The sequence below is a fragment of the Megalobrama amblycephala genome, linkage group LG3 (genome assembly GCF_018812025.1).
Source record: "Megalobrama amblycephala isolate DHTTF-2021 linkage group LG3, ASM1881202v1, whole genome shotgun sequence".
NCBI lineage: Eukaryota > Metazoa > Chordata > Actinopteri > Cypriniformes > Xenocyprididae > Megalobrama > Megalobrama amblycephala.
Window position 1 is genome coordinate 15,797,890 of NC_063046.1, and position 22,632 is coordinate 15,820,521.

At 37.9% G+C, this 22,632-nt stretch overlaps 1 protein-coding gene across 7 annotated transcripts in view; it reads right to left on the bottom strand.

The window, feature by feature from the left end:
* Positions 1-22,632, bottom strand: part of dennd2b (DENN domain containing 2B) — a 61,028-nt gene that overhangs the window by 34,747 nt on the left and 3,649 nt on the right. For 2 of the 7 annotated variants that reach the window (XM_048184204.1, XM_048184199.1), the window contains exon 2: positions 2,925-3,020. The exons of 1 other annotated variant lie outside the window; for it this stretch is intronic. In XM_048184204.1, coding sequence (XP_048040161.1) covers positions 2,925-2,998 — 74 coding nt within the window. In that variant the 5' untranslated portion in view covers positions 2,999-3,020. Of the gene's footprint in view, positions 1-1,599; positions 1,718-2,924; positions 3,021-18,208; positions 18,483-22,632 lie in introns of those variants that run through there. 4 more of the 7 variants (XM_048184198.1, XM_048184203.1, XM_048184201.1 and 1 more) reach the window with 4 other exon arrangements.

Here is a 22,632-nt window from a genome sequence, read left to right on the forward strand (position 1 = left end):
CTAAAAATACCTTCATGACTGCCTGGACCAAGACTCCAACAAAACATAAGTGAAACATAGGCTCATGTAAAAGCCTTTGCTCAAAGGAAAGCATCAGTTTGAGAATTCTTTCATTGAGTCCGCCATGAGTTTATGCCTGTGGTCTGACGAGGTTCTCAGAGAGGCCGGACAGGACCAGAAAAAAACAAGGCCAGTTCTGGGGAAGCCAGCTGGTCTGGCCACACATGGACTGAGTGGGATGCCAGAGCTGGTTTGGCTCTTCCTGGCTCTTGAGGGCAATGTCAACCACAGGCCATTTCCTGTTGGAGAGCTGTGCCAGGATGGTGAAACTATGAGGTTCCAGGAACACACATCAAAAGAAATATGTCAAGCCAGATCCAGTGGGTTCTCCCCCACAAAAATGAGGATATTTCATCTGTGATTGAGTTATTTTTTCAGCTATTATCTTTGCTATAAAAAGGGCATATTCTCAGTGCAAGGCCTACCTACCGCCACCCTCATCTGACATAAATCTGCTTCTTCAGCATTCTCCTTTGCTTGAGATTTATAGCTGAAGCCGTAATATCTGGGAAGAGAGGCTAGCAGAAACTATGCCATCATTTTCCACCCACACTTCTTCACATAATTCACAATTTCCTTTGGTAAATATCTCTGACATCAGAGAGTGTTCAAAGGTAATTATGAAAGTAACTCCTCTCACTCTTCAAAGACTGTTCGTCATTCACTTGTTCTGATAGCAACTGCAAAGCTCCATAGTTAAGCAAAGGCCACAAATACAACAAAGCCTCTTTTCTAATCAACTTCCTGGCTTTTACTCATAACAAGGATGTTTACTTCAGCTTTGTATACAACAGTTTGGCCTATGAAGCATTGATGGACTCGTGTGTCTATTTCAGTAACTCAATTATGGATAAAAGTTTTGGTTATCTTAAGCAATCGTTGCCAATGAATATTTAGATGATTTACCATTTTTCTAAATATAAAACCAAACAATATATAGAGCTGTCAAATCTATCACATCTAACTATGCATATACAAAATAAAATCTTAATACAGAGCAAATGTGATTTGCAGCAAAAACAATGGCCGTATTCACAAAACATTTCATCTTACCACTAAGAGTTCTCCCAAATGGCAGTAAAAGTTCTTAGCTAAGAGTTTTCTCTTAAACCTATTCACAAAGCTGCTGAGACAAACTTTTACTAAGGAATAGACAGAAGTCTTAAGCCAAGAGTAAGGGCGGGGTTGACCTCGTTGCTATGGAGTATACACACAGTGATTGACTGATGGGGGAGGAGTCAGCGATTTAATCATAGAAATATTGTGGAATGAGGTGTCATGTTACTATATTCAAATAAAGGTTTTAAAATACAAATGTTGTCATATTCAAATAAAGGTTTTAAAATGTAGGCCAAGTGTCGCTAATTAAACTAGTATATACAGTTAATTGTCCACCTCTTGGATGTCTGCATCTCAAGAGAATACAGAATTCAAGAGACAAATTATGTTTTATAAACAAAGTTTGGGAGGAACACATTCAAACTGTCTTTCTAATCAGCATGAGAAGAGGAATAAATACACAGACAAGAGCCGACTCACCTATAGTTACTTTGACAGTTTTCAGCATCCCTCCACCACCCCGTCCCACACTCTCGGCTGGGGATACGGGGAGAACTTTGGGTTTGGGCTAAATTCCAAGCTCGGAGCCCTCGATCCCCTTGGACAGCACACCAAATACGCTTATTATATATTTTATTACTCTATTCAATCATTTGTAAGTGTGAACTCATGAAAACCACTGGCACAGGTAATCGGACAATATTTATTTATTTGTTAAGGATTTATTTTTGCCGCCTCATCGTAGATTCAAATCTATAAATCAAAATGTACTGCATTTATGAACAAAAAGTTCGGCACCCAAGGCTCTATCGCTATTGCCTCAATGGTGTTCAGTGTCTTTGGGTGGATTAGGACTGTTTGTGATTTGGTCTTAGTGACTTAGGAGTCCTCTTGACTACTCCTAACGTTTCACAGATTTAGGAGCTAGTTTTAGTGCTAAAATGCTTTGTGAAATACTCTTAGAGCAAAAATTTAGGACTCCTAAAATTAGGACTGCTCATTATTTTTAAGAGTTTCTCCTAAATCGGCAAGTTAGGAGCTACTTTTAGCCTTAAGATGTTTTGTGAATACGGCCCCAGATTTGTTTCTGATACATTGAAAATCCTCTAAGTGTTAATTAAAACCTGATTTTCCTTAGAACAGAGCTAAGAAAATGTTCAAGACCAAAATGTGAAAATCGTCTAAATAAAACTAGTATTAAGCCCTGTTCTCACCAAGAACGATAACTATAACGAAAACTATATTAGTGTAGACTGGGTAAACCCAGCCTGATCTCCCGGCGATTTCGCCCAGCAACTCAGTCTGGAAACCCGTACATTCATTTCTGCTGCATCTGTTACACTTTTGCGGGAACCAATCACAGACTGGCTTATCCACCTTGCTCGCTATTGGCGGGTACAGAGCTCTTTCTATGGCTCTGGGCGGGTATAACACGATGACGTCTCTCACACGACCGTCAATCCAATTCCTTTTAACCTCTAAACGATGCTAAATGACTTCTTTAGTTTAGCAAACAAATCGCTCGACTGGGTGTAAATATCACTCACTTTCATGTTTTTTTGCACAACCTGCAAAAATCGCTCGATGCTTCTGCAAACCTTTGCTATTCTCATTAGAGCAATTCTTAAAAATTTATAGTTAAACTAGTACTAGTTTTCATCCTAGGTGTGAACGGGCCTTTAGGAAGTACATCAACTTCATTCTGTGTTGCAGTATTACCACAATGCTCACAGTAGCTTTCTGTAAATAACTGAAAAAGCACAAACAATGGACAAAGACTGCTGACTCATCATCATGACTCTCACCTGTCTGAGTTTTCCTGTGGATCTTTAGCCGCTCCTGCTCTCGGTGCAGTTTTGGAGCTCTTGTTGGCAGTCATCTCCCTCTGACAGCCCCCTTACCTAATTTTAAAAAAAAGTTACTAAGGTAAGAAAGCTGTATAATGACCTTTAAAGTAAATGTACTATGATTATACAAATACTGAATACTATTGTACTGCAACCATTATCCTGACGATGACCAGATGTATTAAATACAGATGACAAAGACTATTTCAGCTTGATCTGTAAACATATATTCAATCAACAATGTAGAGAGAATAAGCTATAAATAGTGGGAAACTATTCTTTCATGGCACATTTGAAATACTTAGTCAACAAGATTAACCCATGGATTAACCCTGTCTGGCAAATATGAGTCAAAAATCACAACAAATATGGACCTTGATCTCTACAAAAGTAAAGCAATATTATCCCTGTCATGTAAACAAATCCCCGACCCTCACAAAAAACCCAGACAGCCCAGCATGTTTCAAGAGAAGAGTGGGTTTGTGTTTTTAGATACAGGTAATAAATCTTGTTTAAGATACTGAGGTATAACATATCATACCACATATCATTCAATGAAAGAAATACATGCCAGCTTAAAAGCAGATGTCTACATTCGTTAAAAAAAAAAAAAAAAAAAAAAAAAAAAGATTCTGCATTTACCCATGAAAATGTTACTGCCATGATCTTAGGGTGGTTGACGGGGCATTGCTATATTGTTGCTGAGGTGATCTAAATGATTTTTAGCATGTTGCCTTGAAGTTTATAGGGTATTATGGTCAGTTGCTTACTGCCCCAAGTTTTTAAAAAAAACTGTACTTTAACATTTAGGATTTTCTGGTCTATTTTATTAACTGTCAGGTGAAAATCCTGAACTAGATCCCCTAGAAAAGTAAAAGTCAATATTGGTTTTAGGTTTTTTAAGGGTTTTCTTTCCGACCCCCAGGTTTGAGCAATAATAATAGTGATTCTTGCCAAGCACCTCTAATAATAGCAACATTAAATTGTGATTTCTACAACCCCAGAATATGCAGTCTAAAGAACGGCAGCACTAAGACCCGAAGGTAATTACAGAGCAGGTTTACATGGCCTGTTAGTATAAGAGAGGTTCTAAAAAAATCTGTTTGTAGAATCAGAGAGCCATGCCAAATGCCTTTAGTCTATGAAGCAATGATTGGAGTGTGTTTGAATTAACGTCTGTTTGAATAGAGTAGCCAAGATTAACAAAGCTGAGCTAGACTCTTGGCTCATTAAATAGTGATTGCTTTTTCCCATGAACATTTGCACCTTAGGACTAAAACAAACCCTGTTTAACGACAGATATTAGTTTTATAAGCTGGGTCTGGGAGTTGTGGTTTTGGGTGCTTTCAGCACACGGGAACTCAGGTTGGTTGATGAGAAAAGGAAGGGGGCTGGTTTTTCATTTTACCAGTTGAAGCCATAACGAGACTTGAAAAACTTTGATTAAAAGAAACCAGATTTAAAAGGCCACGCTTTGTACAGCAAGTGCCTTTAATGATTTTGGATAAGCAGATCCTCCTCACTTTATTAGGCTTGCTGAGGTAGTCGGTGTTAACTGTGTAACACAGTGTTCGGCTGTACGCCGATTAAATTACTTGGCGACCGCGGCAACGCCCCCACTGTCGGTTTGCCTTTTTTATAGAAAAAAAAAAACCATTTAGTTTAGTTGGACAACAGACGCTACAATTCTAAACTGAAAGCGTCTGAGAGCCGCAGCACAGTGCAGCAGGAGTCAGATTTCACTTATCATGTGACGAGAGTAAGGAGAGATGACTGACAAGACTATGGCGGAGAATTAGGTGCGCAACAGATCCAGTGCATCATTGACAAATATCTTATCCTGTAAAATGCGCTGTCAGTACCGCCGCGCCCATACACAGAGCACACGCAATTGCAAATTCAAAAGCAAATGTGAGTTACCGGTGTTATCGGCAATACCGGTGTTGCCGCAAGTTTATATACCTGAGGGAAGAAATTAAGGTTTTTGATGAAAACATTCCAGGATTATTCTCCTTATAGTGGACTTCAATGGCCTCCAAATGGTTGAAGGTCAAAATAACAGTTTCAGCGCAGCTTCAAAGGGCTTTAAACGATCCCAGACGAGGAATAAGGGTCTTATCTAGCGAAACGATCGGTCATTTTAGAAAAAAAAATACAACTGTATATGTTTTATAAACACAAATGATCGCCTTGTACGTGCTTCCGCTTTCCGTATTCTTCAGAAAGCTTACACCATATGTCCTTCGCCTTCCCTATTCTACTTACGAAAAAAAACAAAACTGGCTCCACGTTCGTTCCTGAAGTTGAATAGGGAATTCTTAGGACATACAGCGTAAGCTTTTTGAAGAATATGGAAAGAGGAAGCAAATACAAGGCGATCATTTGTGTTTATAAAGCATATACAGTTGTATTTATTTCGAAAATGACTGATCGTTTCTCTAGATAAGACCCTTATTTTTCGTCTGGTATCTTTAAAGCCCTTTGAAGCTGCACTGAAACTATAATTTTGACCTTCAACCGTTTGGAGACCATTGAAGTCCACTATAAGGAGAATAATCCTGGAATATTTTCATCAAAAACCTTAATTTCTTTTCGACTGACGAAAGAAAGACATGAACATCTTGGATGACATGGGGGTGAGTAAATTATCAGGAAAATTTTATTTGAAAGTGAACTAAACCTTTAAGGCAAGTTGAAGCTAAATTTTGCAGGACAGTGACCCTCCAGGACCGAGCTTTCATATTTGGTCACTTCTTTATGATAGAAATGATAGAGCCACTGAAATTTCTTAAACAGTAACATGTGGACATCAAAACATGCAAAATCAGAGCAAGGGTTTAAACTTTTATTTTGAAATAGCAATGAACAACAAATAAAATACAGAAAAAAAAATGTATTCTCCTGTGTTGGCAAAGGTTTATAAATGATTTACGTTACAAATCTGGTCAAATGGCACATGTTGTGTTCCCAGATGAATGTTATAAACAATCCAAACTCAGTATATGCAGAGATGGAGTTTGTTAACCGAAATGCTAAGACGCGCTCCACGCATGTAAATCATAACAGTGCAACACTTTGCCATGAAACACAAAGTGCGTCAGACTATATGCGTTCCCAAATGCACGTTATTGGTAACCCAAACAGAGACTGAGTTCATGTGGAGCAGCATTAACTGTGAACGGAGCCGCTCTGAGATGCTGCCAGGAAGAAACACGTAACCTGCATGCTTGTAAATAAAGCATTACACTTCACTCTGAAACCCGCAGCACATATATTAATTTAACTAAATCATAGCATTATTTGTGATTTCAAAATAGCACTTCTATGCTATATTATGTTTTTTTAAATGGTTTTAATACTTCGTGCAGCCTTAGAGAATATGGTCTAATAATGCGGTTCGTTGGTTCTCGTCCGTACTTACGGTATTTTGCCAGTTAATTGATGCAGATAAATTGCAATCAAGGCTTTTTTTTATTTTTTGATCACTCGAATTTAATCAAGGAATCATGAAAACCCTAGTAATCTACAAATACTTAAAGTTGCAATGTAACAGCAACAAATATTTTCTTTCATGTTGTGACGTACATCTGAGTAAAATGGATTATCGAAAAGAAATCGTTTAGGACAGAGTCTTGGTTCTATTGGATAGAGGCAGATCTAAATACTTGCAGACGGTTGTAAGAAAGAGGCGGGATTTAAGGACTAAATGACTGAAGAAATCCTGAGGATGACTTAAGAATTTCCTTTTAATGCCAACTTTGACTTAACTATGATCTCAGATGTTCTCCTCACCACAATCACAAGCTTTTCACACCAACACAACCACCGCAAACTGTCTTCACACCAAGAGACATCTTAACTAGCCACCCCTCACAACCACAGCACCATGTGCACACCACTTGCCACTTCCTCCCATCAAATTAGAGGGCCTCATCAGAGACCGAAGTGGGAAAAAATTATCTTCCACACGCAGAAGGAACACCTCCCGTCTTGGCATGCGTTCACTCATACTGCTGTGTATGGTTTATAAGGAGGTCAATATTACAAGCACTCAAATACACAGAGGGGGCTGGGTGTAACTGGGTGTACTGGGGGCTTGTTTACAGGAAGTTGTTGTATGCAGTAGTCAGCCAACCAGCAGCAGAACTAAAAGCCCAACAGAGACAGATGAGAGGAGAGACAGCATTCCTTCTGTCAGCCATTTCCTGTTTCAGAGGACTGCAAAGAACATGCATCTTTATTTTCAATCTAACTGGAGGGCCCTCTAACCACTCATATTCAGACTTCTGTAGTTTATTTTCAACCTTGATGAATTATTGATAATATCTTGATGTCTTTCGCTTATAATACCAACTAAACAGGCAGTGAACAATATTGTACTGACATTCAAAAGTTTGGGTTCAATAAAAATGTAAGAAATTAATACTTTTATTCAACAAGAACAGTAAAGTGACAGTAAAGACATTTACAATGTTATGAAAGATTTCTATTTCAAATAAATGCTGTTCTTTTGAACTTTCTATTTATCAAAAAAATCTTGAAAAATCACTGTTTCTATTAAAAAAATCTTACTGACCCCAAACTTTTGAATGGTAGTATAGATTCCAGTGGCAAAGATTTTAAAAGGTTGGTTCACCCAAAAATGAAAACTCTGTCATTAATTACTTGCCCTCATGTCGTTCCAAACCTATAAGCTTTCTGGCCTCCGATAGACTGCAACACAATTACCACTTTTAAGGCCCAGAAAGGTAGTAAAGCCATTGTTAAAATAACCCATGTGACTACAGTGGTTCAACCTTAATGTTATGAAGCGACTTTTTGTGCGCAAAAAAACAAACAAAATGAATGACTTTATTCACAATTTCTTCTCTTCCATGTCAGTCTCCTACACTGATCACGTCGTAAACACAGTGCAGCACTTCCAGGTTCTATGTCAGAGCACCGGCTCATTATTTATTTATTTATTTCATTACATGGAAGAGAAAAAATTGTTGAATAAAGTCGTCATTTTTGTTTGTTTTTGCGCACAAAAAGTATTCTCGTCTCTTCATATCATTAAAGGGTTAGTTCACCCAAAACTGAAAATTCTGTCATTTATTACTCACCCTCATGCCGTTCCACACCCGTAAGACCTTCATTAATATTCAGAACACAAATTAAGATATTTTAGTTGAAATCCGATAGCTCCGTGAGGCCTCCATAGGGAGCAATGGACACTTCCTCTCTCAATATCCATAAAGGTACTAAAAACAAATTTAAATCGGTTCATGTGAGTACAGTGGTTCAATATTAATATTATAAAGCGACGAGAATATTTTTGGAGTGCCAAAAAAACAAAATAACAACTTATATAGTGATGGCCGATTTCAAAACACTGCTTCAGGAAGCATCAGAGCATAAATGAATCAGTGTATCGAATCATGATTCGGATCGCGTGTCAAACTCACATGAAATCACATGACTTTGGCGCTCCAAACAGCAGATTCGACACACTGATTCATCTGTGCTCCGATAATTCCTGAAGCATTGTTTTGAAATCGGCCATCACTATATAAGTCGTTATATTGTTTTTTTGGCGCTCCAAAAATATTCTCGTCGCTTTATAATATTAATATTGAACCACTGTACTCACATGAACCGATTTAAATATGTTTTTAGTACCTTTATGGATCTTGAGAGAGGAAGTGTCCATTGCTCCCTATGGAGGCCTCACGAAGCTATCGGATTTCAACTAAAATATCTTAATTTGTGTTCCGAAGATTAACGAAGGTCTTACGGGTGTGGAACGGCATGAGTGTAAGTAATAAATGACAGAATTTTCATTTTTGGGTGAACTAACCCTTTAAGGTTGACCCACTGTAGTCACATGGACTATTTTAACAATGTCTGTACTACCTTTCTGGGCCTTGAAAGTGGTAATTGTTTTTGCAGTCTTAATTTGTGTTTAGAAGATGAACAAAGGTCTTACAGGTATAGAATGACATGAGGTTGAGTAATTAATGAGAGAATTTTCATTTTTGGCTGAACTAACCCTTCAACATGGTTCACACAAATGAAATATCTATCTTGTTAGGCACAGAGTTAAAATGTCTGATGGTCATTATTTCAGGAACAGTTATATTTGACACACGACATCGTGTGCAACAAGACCAGCTGCCCTGAAGTTGCTTACAACTTACTATGCAGTGATTAGCATAGAATATTTCGAGCTGTAAACTTTATTTTTTGCAAAAATCACTCTAGCAGCAAACAATAGATAAAATGATGACCAAACATAACTGAAAATGAAAATATTTTCTTTTCTATGACATGGGAGGCACAATTTTTCCGGAACCTCTTTTTTTCCAACCAGACTGAATATTTTTACTGAGCTGTTGAAAGGTGAACAGCTGTAAAAATAAAGCATGCTGAACATGGAAATATATCACACTATTGAAGCATCACTATCATTGAGACTGCAGAGCAAACTCAGCTTGACTTCATTTACAAACTTCTTCCAAAAAACAATACAAAATGCAGTACTTAGAATTACAATTGAACTAAAAGATACTAAAAGGTTTTGGATACAGAATTGTTAGATGCAGTACAGAAAAGTAAAAGTAATTTCATCATAGAACGAGTTATGACTTGCAAATTGACTGAGAAGTATAACCTGCTTATGTCAAGAAATATTGGAAGGGGGAAAAAAGACCTGCTGAGTGTGATTGACAATCTGCTTATTGAAGATGCTGTTCCACGTCAGTCTGCTCTGCATGGATGACTGCAAAGAAGCAGGATTTGTTCCAACAATGTATCACTAAAACATTAAATGTAATTACCGAAGCCATGAACTCATAATGCCTGCATACAAGTATTACAACATATTGCTTTCACAGGAAACAATGGTCATATTTATTTTAGCTTGCTCACTAAAAACTGGCATCATTAAACATTCATCATTATGATTCATTACTCCAGTTTCCATGTTTAATATTCTCAGTGATCATGTGTTTCTTTCATCTGCAAAGTGGCACCATTTCAGTGAAAAACAATCATCTCTTTCTCTCAGATATTGATCTACAACAGGAAGAGCAAGAGCTGCTCCCATTTCTCAGAGAAACAGCCAGAAAACCACATAACCTTAAGAATTCATACTGAACATAGAGTAAAAGACAATAAATGCTTTATGTTTATTTAGACTTGGATGAAAATAAAATCCTTGGAATCATAGTTCTTGGTTTATCATGTCTGCCTTAGATTCAATAGCCTACTTAAATTTTTTCCCAAACAAAATTGTAGAGTCTGAAAATCTGTAAGAACATTTGCATTTTCAAGAGTTTATGTACTGTACAGGTCAACCACTAGCGCAGATGTTAAAAAAGAAAGCAAGACTACTAGTGATGCTCATAATTACCTGGTTAAAAGTTAACCGATGGTAAGAATTTGGGCCGATTAATACTATCAGTTAAACGGTTTAAAAAGTAGTTTAATTAAATTTTAAAGAAATTTTTCAAGATATTTTAAAATGTTTGCTGCATGGTTAAAAAAATATGCTACATTGCGTTTTTAAGAGAGAAAAAAACAGATAAGTTACGTATAAGTCGCATTTTATTATTACATCCAGAAATAATGTAAAATACAGCGACAAATAAAGCGAAATGTTTACAAACATTATAAACACTCTAAACAAAGCTATAGGCTATTTAGTTCCCCTCACTCCACAACAAATCCTTTCAATTTAACTATATTCAGAACAGAACAGAACAAGATGATAAGTAGCTATATAAATGTCAAGCCAAAACAAATTCATTTAAAGTGAAACTGAAACAGAAACCGGCGTTTGGCTCAAGTTAGTTTCAGCCTCAGACGTCATGCCCAGCAACCGCTTAACTGGAAACACTTTAGGATTTTCGAAATCGTCCTCTGATTGGAACTCTACCGGATGTCCGGGAGAAGTGTGTTTGCGTTCTTTAACAGTCAGCCAAAAATAGATGCTGTGATGCCAAACCCTCTAATGGAAGAAGAACGCCATAGTGTTTACAGCTGTGACAATTGCTTATCAGGATCAACTAAACACTGCATTCTTAAAGGGTTAGTTCACCAAAAAAAAACCTTAAAAATTCATGTGAGTACAGTGGTTCAATAATAATATTATAAAGTGATGAGAATATTTTTGGTGTGCCAAAAAAAACAAAATAACGACTTATTTAGTGATGGCCGATTTCAAAACACTGCTTCATGAAGCTTCGGAGCACAATGAATCAGTGTATCGAATCAGAGGTTTGACACACGATCCGAATCATGATTCAACACGTTGATTCATAACGCTCTGAAGCTTCCTGAAGCAGTGTTTTGAAATCGGCCATCATTATATAAGTCATTTTGGGTTTTTTTGCACACCAAAAATATTCTTGTCGCTTTATAATATTAACCACTGTACTCACATGAACTGATTTAAATATGTTTTTAGTACATTAATGGATCTTGAGAGAGGAAATTACATTGCTGGCTATGCAGGCCTCACTGAGCCATCGGATTTCATTAAAAATATTTTAATTTGTGTTCTGAAGATTAACGAAGGTCTTACGGGTGTGGAACGGCATGAGGGTGAGTAATAAATGACATTATTTTCATTTTTGGGTGAACTAACCCTTTAAAAGAATGTGAAGTATGTAAAGTTTGCGGCATAGACTCTCTAAAATACGTCCAAGAGTTTTTCACAACGTTCTGTTAATGTAGGGACATCAACATTAAATTTCATACCCCTAAACATGATGTGGCGAACTGTGATTGGTTGCTTTACATGTCTGCCGTCAGTCTGAAGGTCTCTACGCGAGACTAGGCTCACATAGCCTACCCCTCTCATTCGGCACAAATCCAAAGGTTTCCATATTTGCAATGTATTTGGATGCTATTACTTATTATGTAAAAGGCTTTGCACTTGACTCGCATTCCAATATCCACGTTAAAAAACATCATCCTTCACATGGGCAAAAATGTGCTTGGCTAAAGTCACAGATTGTTCTATGGACTATTTAAAATGAGCACTTTTAATATGTTTGGTTGACTATTTTATTTTGATAATGAACAGGCTGTAATGTCAAGTAGCAATCCAGTTATATGTTGTAAATGTGTGTAAGGCGCCTGCTGAATTTTTTCCTTATAACAGCGGAAACAAATTAAAATACTCTGTCATTTATGGTCATACAGATAATAGTAACGCTGTGTCCGAAACTGAATACTTCCCCACTATATAGTATGCTAAAAACAGTACGCATGCGATGGACACTTTACTATCCCATATGTAGTACGTCCAAATTTCCTTCATACTACACATACTTGTTTGTGGAGCGCGTCACAAAAATGAACCAAAACTCAGCATATGCTACTTGTCGCAGTTTTTATTTAAGTGAAATATATTTCACGTATAGGACTATTGATGAAAATGTGTATCTTCTCTGTGATGAACTGTAACAAATCTAAACAAGGATCTCAACTGTTTGTGATTGTGGTTGCTGAACAGATGCACTTGCACGGCACTCAGTGTCACAATACAAAGTCCTTTTTACTGTTGTTTTAACAGGAAAAACATTAACAATTTAGAATTGTCAGCATTAATATTAGAAATTTTACAGGTTTAGCTTTTGAGAGTAGCTTCTTTTTTGTTTTCATAATGTAGAGAGTGTGTTTATATATATATATATAATAAGTTGACTTAATTCGTGCTAACATGAAAGTGCAATAATTCTGATGACAAATGACTATAAACATGATTATACATTTTTTAGTGCATATGCGTCAAGCGCCTGTGTTCACGACACGCACGCTATCAAATGCAGTATACTTTAAAAGGCTATTTGGCTGTATACACCAAGTGTTCATGTCAACTGTGAAGTATTCTTTCGACTTAAAGTATTATGCTATTTGTGTTGTAGAACTCAATGAGAAAGTTTCTAAGTATAGCTTTTCAACTCAAAAACCAATAAAAGCTATTTTAAAACATCATTCGAAATTACCAAGGGAACTTATGGTGAACTAGCCTTTTTGGTTGGCCTACAATTTGACGTCATGACTGAACAGCTCCACTAGCAGTTTTAGCAACAGAAGACAGAACATCTTTGTTCGATTTGCCCTTGAACAGAGTGTGGTTAAAAAGTAAGCTCCTTTATCAGTGGTTCAAACAAACACTATCTGACCAGCTTCCTTGGGTGAGTGACACAGTTAGGAATGTTCAGGGTTCAAGACGAGACCATCGGGCCATGCTCTTGTCAGCGACGACAGGTCAGTTGGCTAACGGAGCGGTACTCTATTTAAAAGGAATGCGCTAATATTTGCCCCATCCGTCAAAGCACACATTCAACACATCGGAGTTTCTGAAAGAGGAGAATTCTTCAGCTGATAGGAAGGGATTCATTTAATGTCAATAAACATGACACCATAGACAAGGTAGATTTTTTTAGTTACCATCTAAGTTACCATAGAGAATGCATTTAATTGAGGTTGAAGTTTTACTCGTTTTGCTTATCATTGGCCATAAAGTTATTTATTTCCATCGGAAAATTAAACAACTCATTGGACCCGAATAGCAGAAGTTGACTTGCGTCCAGTCAAAATAATTGTGCACATGAGATGAAAAGCTCCCAAAAAGACCTGAGTTTTAATTCTATTTTCCTGTCGACAGGGTGAAATAGGGTCTTCTGGGACTTTTTGCACTTTTGACTTCTCCAATTTACTGTGATCAGATCTAAGAAGTCCCAGATTACCCTAATTCACCCTACATTTGCCATAACGGTCCCTGCTAATCAGCCACTAAGCTTTTAACATCTCTAAAACAAGCAACAGAGAGCAAACCGCTGCACATTCTCAACTGCTTTTACACTTCAAAACCCCTAAGAGGCAATGAACAGGGTTATGCATTCACCAGAGAGCATTTTGCACCAGAGACAATTATTCTTTCTCCGTTCTTTCCTCGTAGCCTGTAAACTCCAAGTCTATGTTGTTATTACCAAATCAGACATGACTGTGTGAGAATGGGGGTTAGATTACAGCATAAATACCAGAGGAACGAAGGACCCCCCTTCCAGACTCTTAGCTTGCACCATCATATGGTCCTCATCAGGCCTCTCGCTGAGATTTATATACTACATGAGGTACGTTAATGCTGCTGTTATCAGCCAAGCACGTTGTGTTTAGATTGAGGCAAGAAAAGATGATCAATGCGTCTGTGGTATCGTGAGGAGTTTTTAAACATGCTCCCACCTGGACGAATCCCTCTGGTGCTGCTAATTAAAATTTCCCTGAAAAGACTGACAGTGAAAAAGGAAGAGGCAGAGCATAAGAAGGGGGCGTCTTTTGTTTCCCTTTCACTCGGTTTCAATCCCAAGTCCACAGAGCCTGTGAATAATGACAGAGGGTTTGTATCCAGGTTGGGGGCTGTGGGGTGGAGGGAATAGTTGTACCCTGTCGAGCTGCTTAAACGTCTTTCCTTCTGAGCCTTTCATGAACTGTGGAACTTGGCCTGTCACAGATCCCAGCAGCTGCACGCTCCCCACACAATACCCACGATTCCTTGCTCCCATAGTGCTGACTGGACAGGCCAGATGGAACCAATTTTTAAGCCCTTTTCAGTCTCTGTCTTCCCTGACTTTCAGCTGTTTACAGTTCTTTTCATTTTTCCAAGTCACCAGCAAAAGGAGAGATTCACACACTGAGGAAACTGCGGAATGTTGCTCACAAAGTGACATGCGGGAAACTAAAAATTAGTCGCAAACGGATCTAATTTGATTTCAGTGCTTAGTGCTCATTTGTAACTGATGGCTTTTACAGCGGTGTTTGTTAAACATAAAAATTGTCGGGTTTCTTCAATTCGTTTATGACTTTCAATCAAAACTGCAATGCAGTACCATATTTGTCCTAATAGCCTTCTGCTATACGAACACTAAAAATAGAAACATGTATACGGAAACATGAGTGCATTCGGTTCAAAAGACTCAAAGCAGTCACTTTCCTTAAACAAGTCAGTACACTTTTCTTATCAGGATTTAAAATATTGTCCTTTATCATGCAGACTGAAGACAGAACAGTTGCTCACACTGAGCCATAAAGCTTAGAGAGGTCCTATGAAATACCAGTCATGGTATTTTATTATTTTATTTTTTTATGCAGCACACATTTTTGAAGAAAATTTGCAGATCTTCTTCATAGAGCGATTCAAAGTTATCATATGCATCAAGCTCCAAAACAACAAAATAAGACAAACAAATACAAAACAGGGCTCACAAAATCCCTGGTAGCCCTTTGGGAGGGCCCTTTTAAGATTTTGGTAGCCCGAAAAGAATTTAACTAGCCAGAATAAAAAAAGACTTTATTATGTAGAAATTTGAACTGGAGTCAAAATATCAATCAAAAACAAAAACACATTTGTATTTGGTTCTAACTGAACTGAAATTATGAATTTGACAATTTTGAAAATATGAATTTGAAAATCTGAAATTCTTTTTTTGTATAAGCAGAACTCAAATACCGTAAATACCAAAAATCCATGTGCCTCTTAACATTTTCACACACACACATCATCGATTTTCACAATTTTCTCCACTGCGCATGCAATCACTTTCATTCAGCAACAAAAGATTAAACGTAGGCTAAGGTAAAAGTTCTTTGGCAAAATTACATTTCCTTCACTATATATGTTCAACCCAAGCTACGAATGGATATAGGCTTTATTAATTTTCTGTCATATACACAACGTGTTTCACAGAGTTGCTTAAGTTATTTAACAATATTTCATTTGGCTTCCTTTGTGTTTTATTTAATGACCACTGTTCTAAGCGTATGTTTTCCTTGATTGATTTTCTCTGAAGAATTGCAAATGAAAGTAAAAAAGTAATGCATGTTCGTTGCATTGTACCATGAAATGAGAGTTGTGTCTTTATCAAACAAACACAATAATGATTTATCTCTGATCCACCCGCAATTAATTTGAATGTTATTTATTTTTTAGTACACACACGCACACGCACACACACGGCCAAATCAGAATGATCAAAACTTCCGTGATCATATTTTTCCTTCAAATAGCAAATCAAGAGAGTGAACAACGCACATCAAGAAAGGAATAATAGCCCGTCAGACAGGGCGGTGATACAATTTGGTAGCCCGATGGGAAAACACATTAGCCCCGGAACGTAGGGCTAGCAATTTTGCGAGCCCTGCAAAAGTAGCATATGTGATGCAAATGACAGTGGCGGAATTGACATTTTGAACTTTCTTAGAATAGCCTAGAATAGCCAGAGCTACTGCTATCTGTTTATGTGTATGACAAGTCGACAAAAAAGTTACTGGTGAACCTTTAAGTCGAAAGTAGAGATCAACCGATATTGATTTTTTTTTTTTTGATGGCCAATTTAAACCAGCTATAGATAGATAGATAGGACTTGCATCATAGTCTATTGTGTTTGATAGCTTACAGAGTAGTAACTCAGAGATTTGGAGGATGTTACACAACTACAAGACAAAAAGCCTAAACCTTGATGCAATTTCTGTATAATACCAATGACACACTGCATTACTAAGTTCCTTGTTATAACTCCCCACCCTAGACTGAAAAAGTTATTCAAGGACAACTATAATAAAAACCATCTCTTAGACAAGGGATGATAGTAAAATGTTTTATTAAGGCCTAGATATGACACATTTTGAAGCACACCGTGTAATCTGAAGGTCAGCCATCCAACTATTAATGCAAGTCACAACTCGTTGCCTTTTTAAAGTGTCTCAGAATTACAGGTGAATCAAAACAAAAACACTTATGATGTCCATTCAATGTACCGCAATGAAAGGATTTTACCAGTTAAATTGTTCTTTTGTTATATTCATGTTTGCTCTCATGCATGAATCGATTTCAGGTACACCCTTAGAAAAAATGCAATCACAAAGCATAACAGTGATGATTATCAAACTACTAAATTAAAAGAGAAAGCGCATGAGCGAAACAGCTCTGCATCTCGATAACAAGACAAAAGACAGAATCTGGGAAGAAAATGCATAAGCACACAATTGCACGTAATACCGTATTGCATTGTTTGAGATGCAGTGTAAATAAGAGTCCTTGCATCACTGTTATTACAGCTGACAGTTTGTGTACAAAATCACATTCACATTGGAATGACAAGCTATGGACAAAGGGACTTTGACTATGGATCAACTTACAGCTTAACCCTATGAAAAGGTTTGTTACACATTATGGTGGCAGGGCTGTGCATTTTGTTCAAGGTTTGGTGACATCCCACCCTTATCCATATTGCGCAAGCACTGGACAGAGAACAGAGCGGCTCCCATGGTTGAGCTGACAATCCAGACCAATGAGAAGGAAGGGTCATTGTTTCAATAGCACAATAGACAGTCTGTTCAGAAAGTTCAGGAAAAAGGGCTTGCAGCTGCAGTAACTGCCAAAGCTGAAAGCAGGGGGCACTATATACTTGTTATGATCTACAGTGATCATGTAACATTCATGTGTATGTCTGTGGGTGTGCTCAAATAAGTGCATGATTTTAGTGGAAATAACTGAAATGTGCCATAAAGTAAGAACTCTCATTTGCTGTCAATCCTCTCTCATTCAACATTTATGGCTATTTATATTTATGCATTTGGCAGATGATTTTATCTAAAGTGAATTACATTGCATTGTTTTTAATCAATGTATGCATTCCCTGGGAATCAAACCCATGACCTTGGCATGGCTAGTTTGAGCTACAAGAAAACTCCACAGTATTTTGGCCACTAAACCAATCCATAAACGTTTTTGTGCCTTATAAGAGAAAGATATAAACTACACTTGACCTTGGGGCACCAAACTATTCCTCAAATAAGATAACACTAAAAAAACACATCAGCTTATTGAACGTTTGAGTAAACAACGAAAATTTATACGAGTTGGGAAATTACCAAATAAGGTAAACACATTTGACGTAATACAGTTTCAAGCACATTTTAACAGACCCACAGTTACATTGAAACATCTACTATTCACTTTGGCTGTAACTTAAACCTAGTGAGCTGCTTTACTAGACTATGGGAATTATGCTTTTGAGCATTTTGAGGTATCACGCGCGTGCTGAATGATAAGCATTTTGCTCCAGTGATGCTCAAAAATGCTTTTTATAAAGGAAGCACACTAGGTTTTGACACACAGCCTTTGTTTGCGATTGACTGTGCTCATGTTCATACAATGTAACCCCGCTAGAATGAGATAAAAGTTTTACCTGAACGAAATGTCCCGCTGATCGTGCCATTTTGTTCAGCTTCTCACAAACACTCCTAGCGATTGCAAAAACTCATCGATTTGCCGGTAATACTTGGAACTTTTCCCTAAACTTCCAGGCATGTCCTTTCAAGCGGGGTAAATCCCTCCCTACTTGAGAACTCTCTCTTGGCAGAAGGCTGAGCTAGTTGCCATGGAGACGGATTGTTTTGCCCCCCACTCGCCTCTCCAGGTTCTCGCGCTCCCACACGAAACTAAACTCTCTCTTCACATGAGCCACATGGATCTAAACTTTACACGGTATGCTGCAATGGCAAATTAAGCGAGGTTCAAATAAATACCTTTCACATTTCACACATAACTATTTCGCCTGGTGGTTCCTTCATCCTTCCCCAGGAAAAAACAGCCAAGAATAGCTCCTTATTTGAACATGAATAGCTCATCGTATGAAACGCTCTAAGTACTTGAGCTGACTCAAAGTGCCTTACATTTGAATTGGGTGATATTAAATAGTACACTATTTTTTTCATTGCTTGATTACTATTCTTGCTTAAACTATTTAGCGAAAACACGCCAATCTCAATAACAAAAAACTTTGACTCTCTGAATAATGGATATAACACTGACAATGATAGAAAATTTGCCTGCAACAACAATAACATATCTATAAAAGTAGTGATCGGTAAAACGAAAAACATTAAAACAGAAATCTGCATAATTTATTCATGCCGCGGTGCATTTCTGGTAACTCGCGTACAACGTTTATAGCAATATTGTTATCCGCAGATTCCACAGCTTGATCAAAAGTGCTGAGAAAATACGTACTGAAAATCGTATTTTGTGGTTATTAGGGCCCGAGCACCGATGGTGTGAGGACCCTATTGCTCGGTCAATTATTCTTTTCCAAAATGAATCGCACACGAAACTAAACTCTCTGTTCACATGAGTCACATGGATCTAAACTTTACACGGTATGCTGCAATGGCAAATTAAGCGAGGTTCAAATAAATACCTTTCACATTTCACACATAACTATTTCGCCTGGTGGTTCCTTCATCCTTCCCCAGGAAAAAACAGCCAAGAACAGCTCCTTATTTGAACATGAAAAGCTCATCGTATGAAACGCTCTAAGTACTTGAGCTGACTCACAGTGCCTTACATTTGAATTGAGTGATATTAAATAGTACACTATTTTTTTTATTGCTTGATTACTATTCTTGCTTAAACTATTTAGCGAAAACACGCCCAATCTCAATAACAAAAAACTTTGACTCTCTGAATAATGGATATAACACTGAAAATGATAGGAAATATGCCTGCAACAACAATAACATAGGCCTATCTATAGACCTTATGTAGCCCCGCCCCTTTTCAGCGTTGCGCTCGTTGTCTTTTGTCAGTGATCGGTAAAACGGAAAACATTAAAACAGAAATCTGCATAATTTATTCATGCCGCGGTGCATTTCTGGTAACTCGCGTACAACGTTTATAGCAATATTGTTATCCGCAGATTCCACAGCTTGATCAAAAGTGCTGAGAAAATAGGTACTGAAAATCGTATTTTGTGATTGTTAGGGCCCGAGCACCGATGGTGTGAGGACCCTATTGCTCGGTCAATTATTCTTTTCGGGACATTTCGCATTTTTGAGGGCCTAAACATGACTGAAAACTCATTAAACTTTGCACAAGCGTCAGAAGTGTTGAAAATTTACCCCTAATGTGGGTTTCAGAATTAGGTGTGGCTCGATAGCGCCACCTACAAAAATTTCAACTAAAGGGTTAGTTCACCCAAAAATAAAAATTCTGTCATTAAAGGTGCTAAAGAGGATGTTTTGTTTTATAAATTTTTGCAATATTACTTGAAACTGTCTTTACTAACTAATAAAAGACTATTTATTTGGTGCACTGAAAGGAATAATATTAATATACATCATCTGTCCACGAGGTAGGGCCTTAAAAACATCAGCCAATCGTGTAAACGATTGGCCCACTGGCTTGTCAATCACTGCCATGACGTTCCTTGTGCGAGATGTACGAGACGTGCGCGGCTGCGCGCTCCAGTAACTTTCTACACTCTACAGGCGCCGCATGCAATGTTTTTGTCAGGAGACAGGAGTAACAACTGCAGATTATGAGTTACCTGCGGTGAGTCCGACATAATGAATCCACTAACATGACACAGCGAATGCTGGTGGTAAACACTCGTGTTTTGGGAGGCATTTCCTCGAAATGAGCTGTGAAGGAGGGGGGTTGTTCTTACGCATGTGCTCATTTCAAAAACTCAGTAACAGTCTTTGGTTTCTCAGTCGACGAAAAGATCCTCTTTAGCACCTTTAATTACTCACCCTCATGCCGTTCCACACCTGTAAGACCTTCGTTGATCTTCGGAACACAAATAAAGATATTTTTGTTGAAATCCGATGGCTCAGTGAGGCCTCCATAGGGAGCAATGACATTTCCTCTCTCAAGATCCATTAATGTACTAAAAACATTTAAATCGGTTCATGTGAGTACAGTAGTTCAATATTAATATTATAAAGCGACGAGAATATTTTTGGTGCGCCAAAAAAACAAAATAACGACTTATATAGTGATGGCCAATTTCAAAACACTGCTTCAGGAAGATTCGGAGCATAATGAATCAGTGTATCGAATCATGATTCGGATCGCGTGTCAAACCGGCAAACTGCTGAAATCACATGACTTTGGCGCTCCGAACTGCGGATTCAACACGTTGATTCATAATGCTCCGATGCTTCCTGAAGCAGTGTTTTGAAATCGGCCATCACTTTATAAGTCGTTATTTCATTTTTGGGTTTTTTTTGGCGCACCAAAAATATTCTCGTTGTTTTATAATATTAATATTGAACCACTGTACTCACATGAACTGATTTAAATATGTTTTTAGTACCTTTATGGATCTTGAGAGGAAATGTCATTGCTCCCTATGCAGACCTCACGGAGCCATCGGATTTCAACTAAAATATCTCAATTTGCGTTCCAAAGATTAACGAAGGTCTTATGGGTGTGGAACGGCATGAAGGTGAGTAATAAATGACAGAATTTTCATTTTTGGGTGAACTAACCCTTTAAGCGCCCTTCGCGCTACATTTCATGTACAAGTATGAAATTCGGTAGACAGATGTAACAGCTTAATACCTACAAAAAAGTCTCTGGGAGCAAAATCTGAAAACCCAATGGGAAGTAAGGTATTTTTGAATTTCCTCTGCAACATTTTTGCAGTTTTTGGCATTTCCAGATTCAAAAACTCCTCCTAGAGATTTTATCAGAAAACATCATATTTGGTCAGGCTAATATACAGGCCTTTGTGACATTAAATTGTGAAGATCTAGAGTTTTCGCTGAAGGGCGTGTCCGTGCCGGCCTGGCAAAATTCAATGTTTCGCCGTGAAACAGAAAGATGTTGTAACTCGGGCATAAAATGTCGGATCTGCCCCAAACTTCAAATGTTTTATTAGAGTCCTGGCCTGAAGGCATCTACATGGCAATATTCAGTTACAGTCATAGCGCTACCTGTGGGTAACAGGAAATGACATGTTTTACACTGTGATTAACTCCTCATTGAGATTTAACAAGAACCACTCTAATCTTAAGGCCTTAGCGATATTAAATTGCAAAGATCTTGAGTTTTCGTTGAACGGCATGTCCGTGCGGCCTGACAAAGTCTGACGTTTCGCCATGAAACATGGGGTTGTAACTCAGGCATACAATGTCCAATCTGCCCCAAACTTCACATGTTTGAGAAGAGCCCTGTCCTGAACACATCTACATGACATTCAGTTATAGTAATAGCACCACCCACTGGCAACAGGAAGTGACGTGTTTAACACTGTGATGCACTACTAGCGTTTGCAATTAATTCCTATGGAAGCTAAACTTCCGGAAAGAACTGAAAATACTCGCTTTGCTCTGTACCAGTGGACACGCACCATTATGAATGTCTGTGCGCATTTTTTAACTTCCACTTTAGAATTAGTGCCAATTGGGTGCGGCATTTGCTTGAATGGTGGGTTCATTACCATTCAAGCAAATGCCGCACCCGAATTGGCGCTAATTCTAACTTTATTTTACTTCTGCACAGCTATGCCCCTCTTTTTGTTGCACTAAATAAATATTTACACACAGTTATCTGTAGTTGATATAAAATTTCAAGCAGTGTCCTCCAGTCACATGTTTGCAGTGGTTGTATGGATGATTTAATATTATGCCATTTTGTAAACCAGCAGGGCCCATTTTCATGATGGGCAAACCCGCAGGCTTGGCCTGAGAAAAGGTTATGTGAAAAATACTTGCCATAGTGAGCAACATTTATTGCTTCATTTTCTTGCTGCTATGGGTTTAATTTTTAATGATTACTTAAAGCAATTTAGTTGGGAACAATATAAAAAGTGAGCCTTTGCATCAA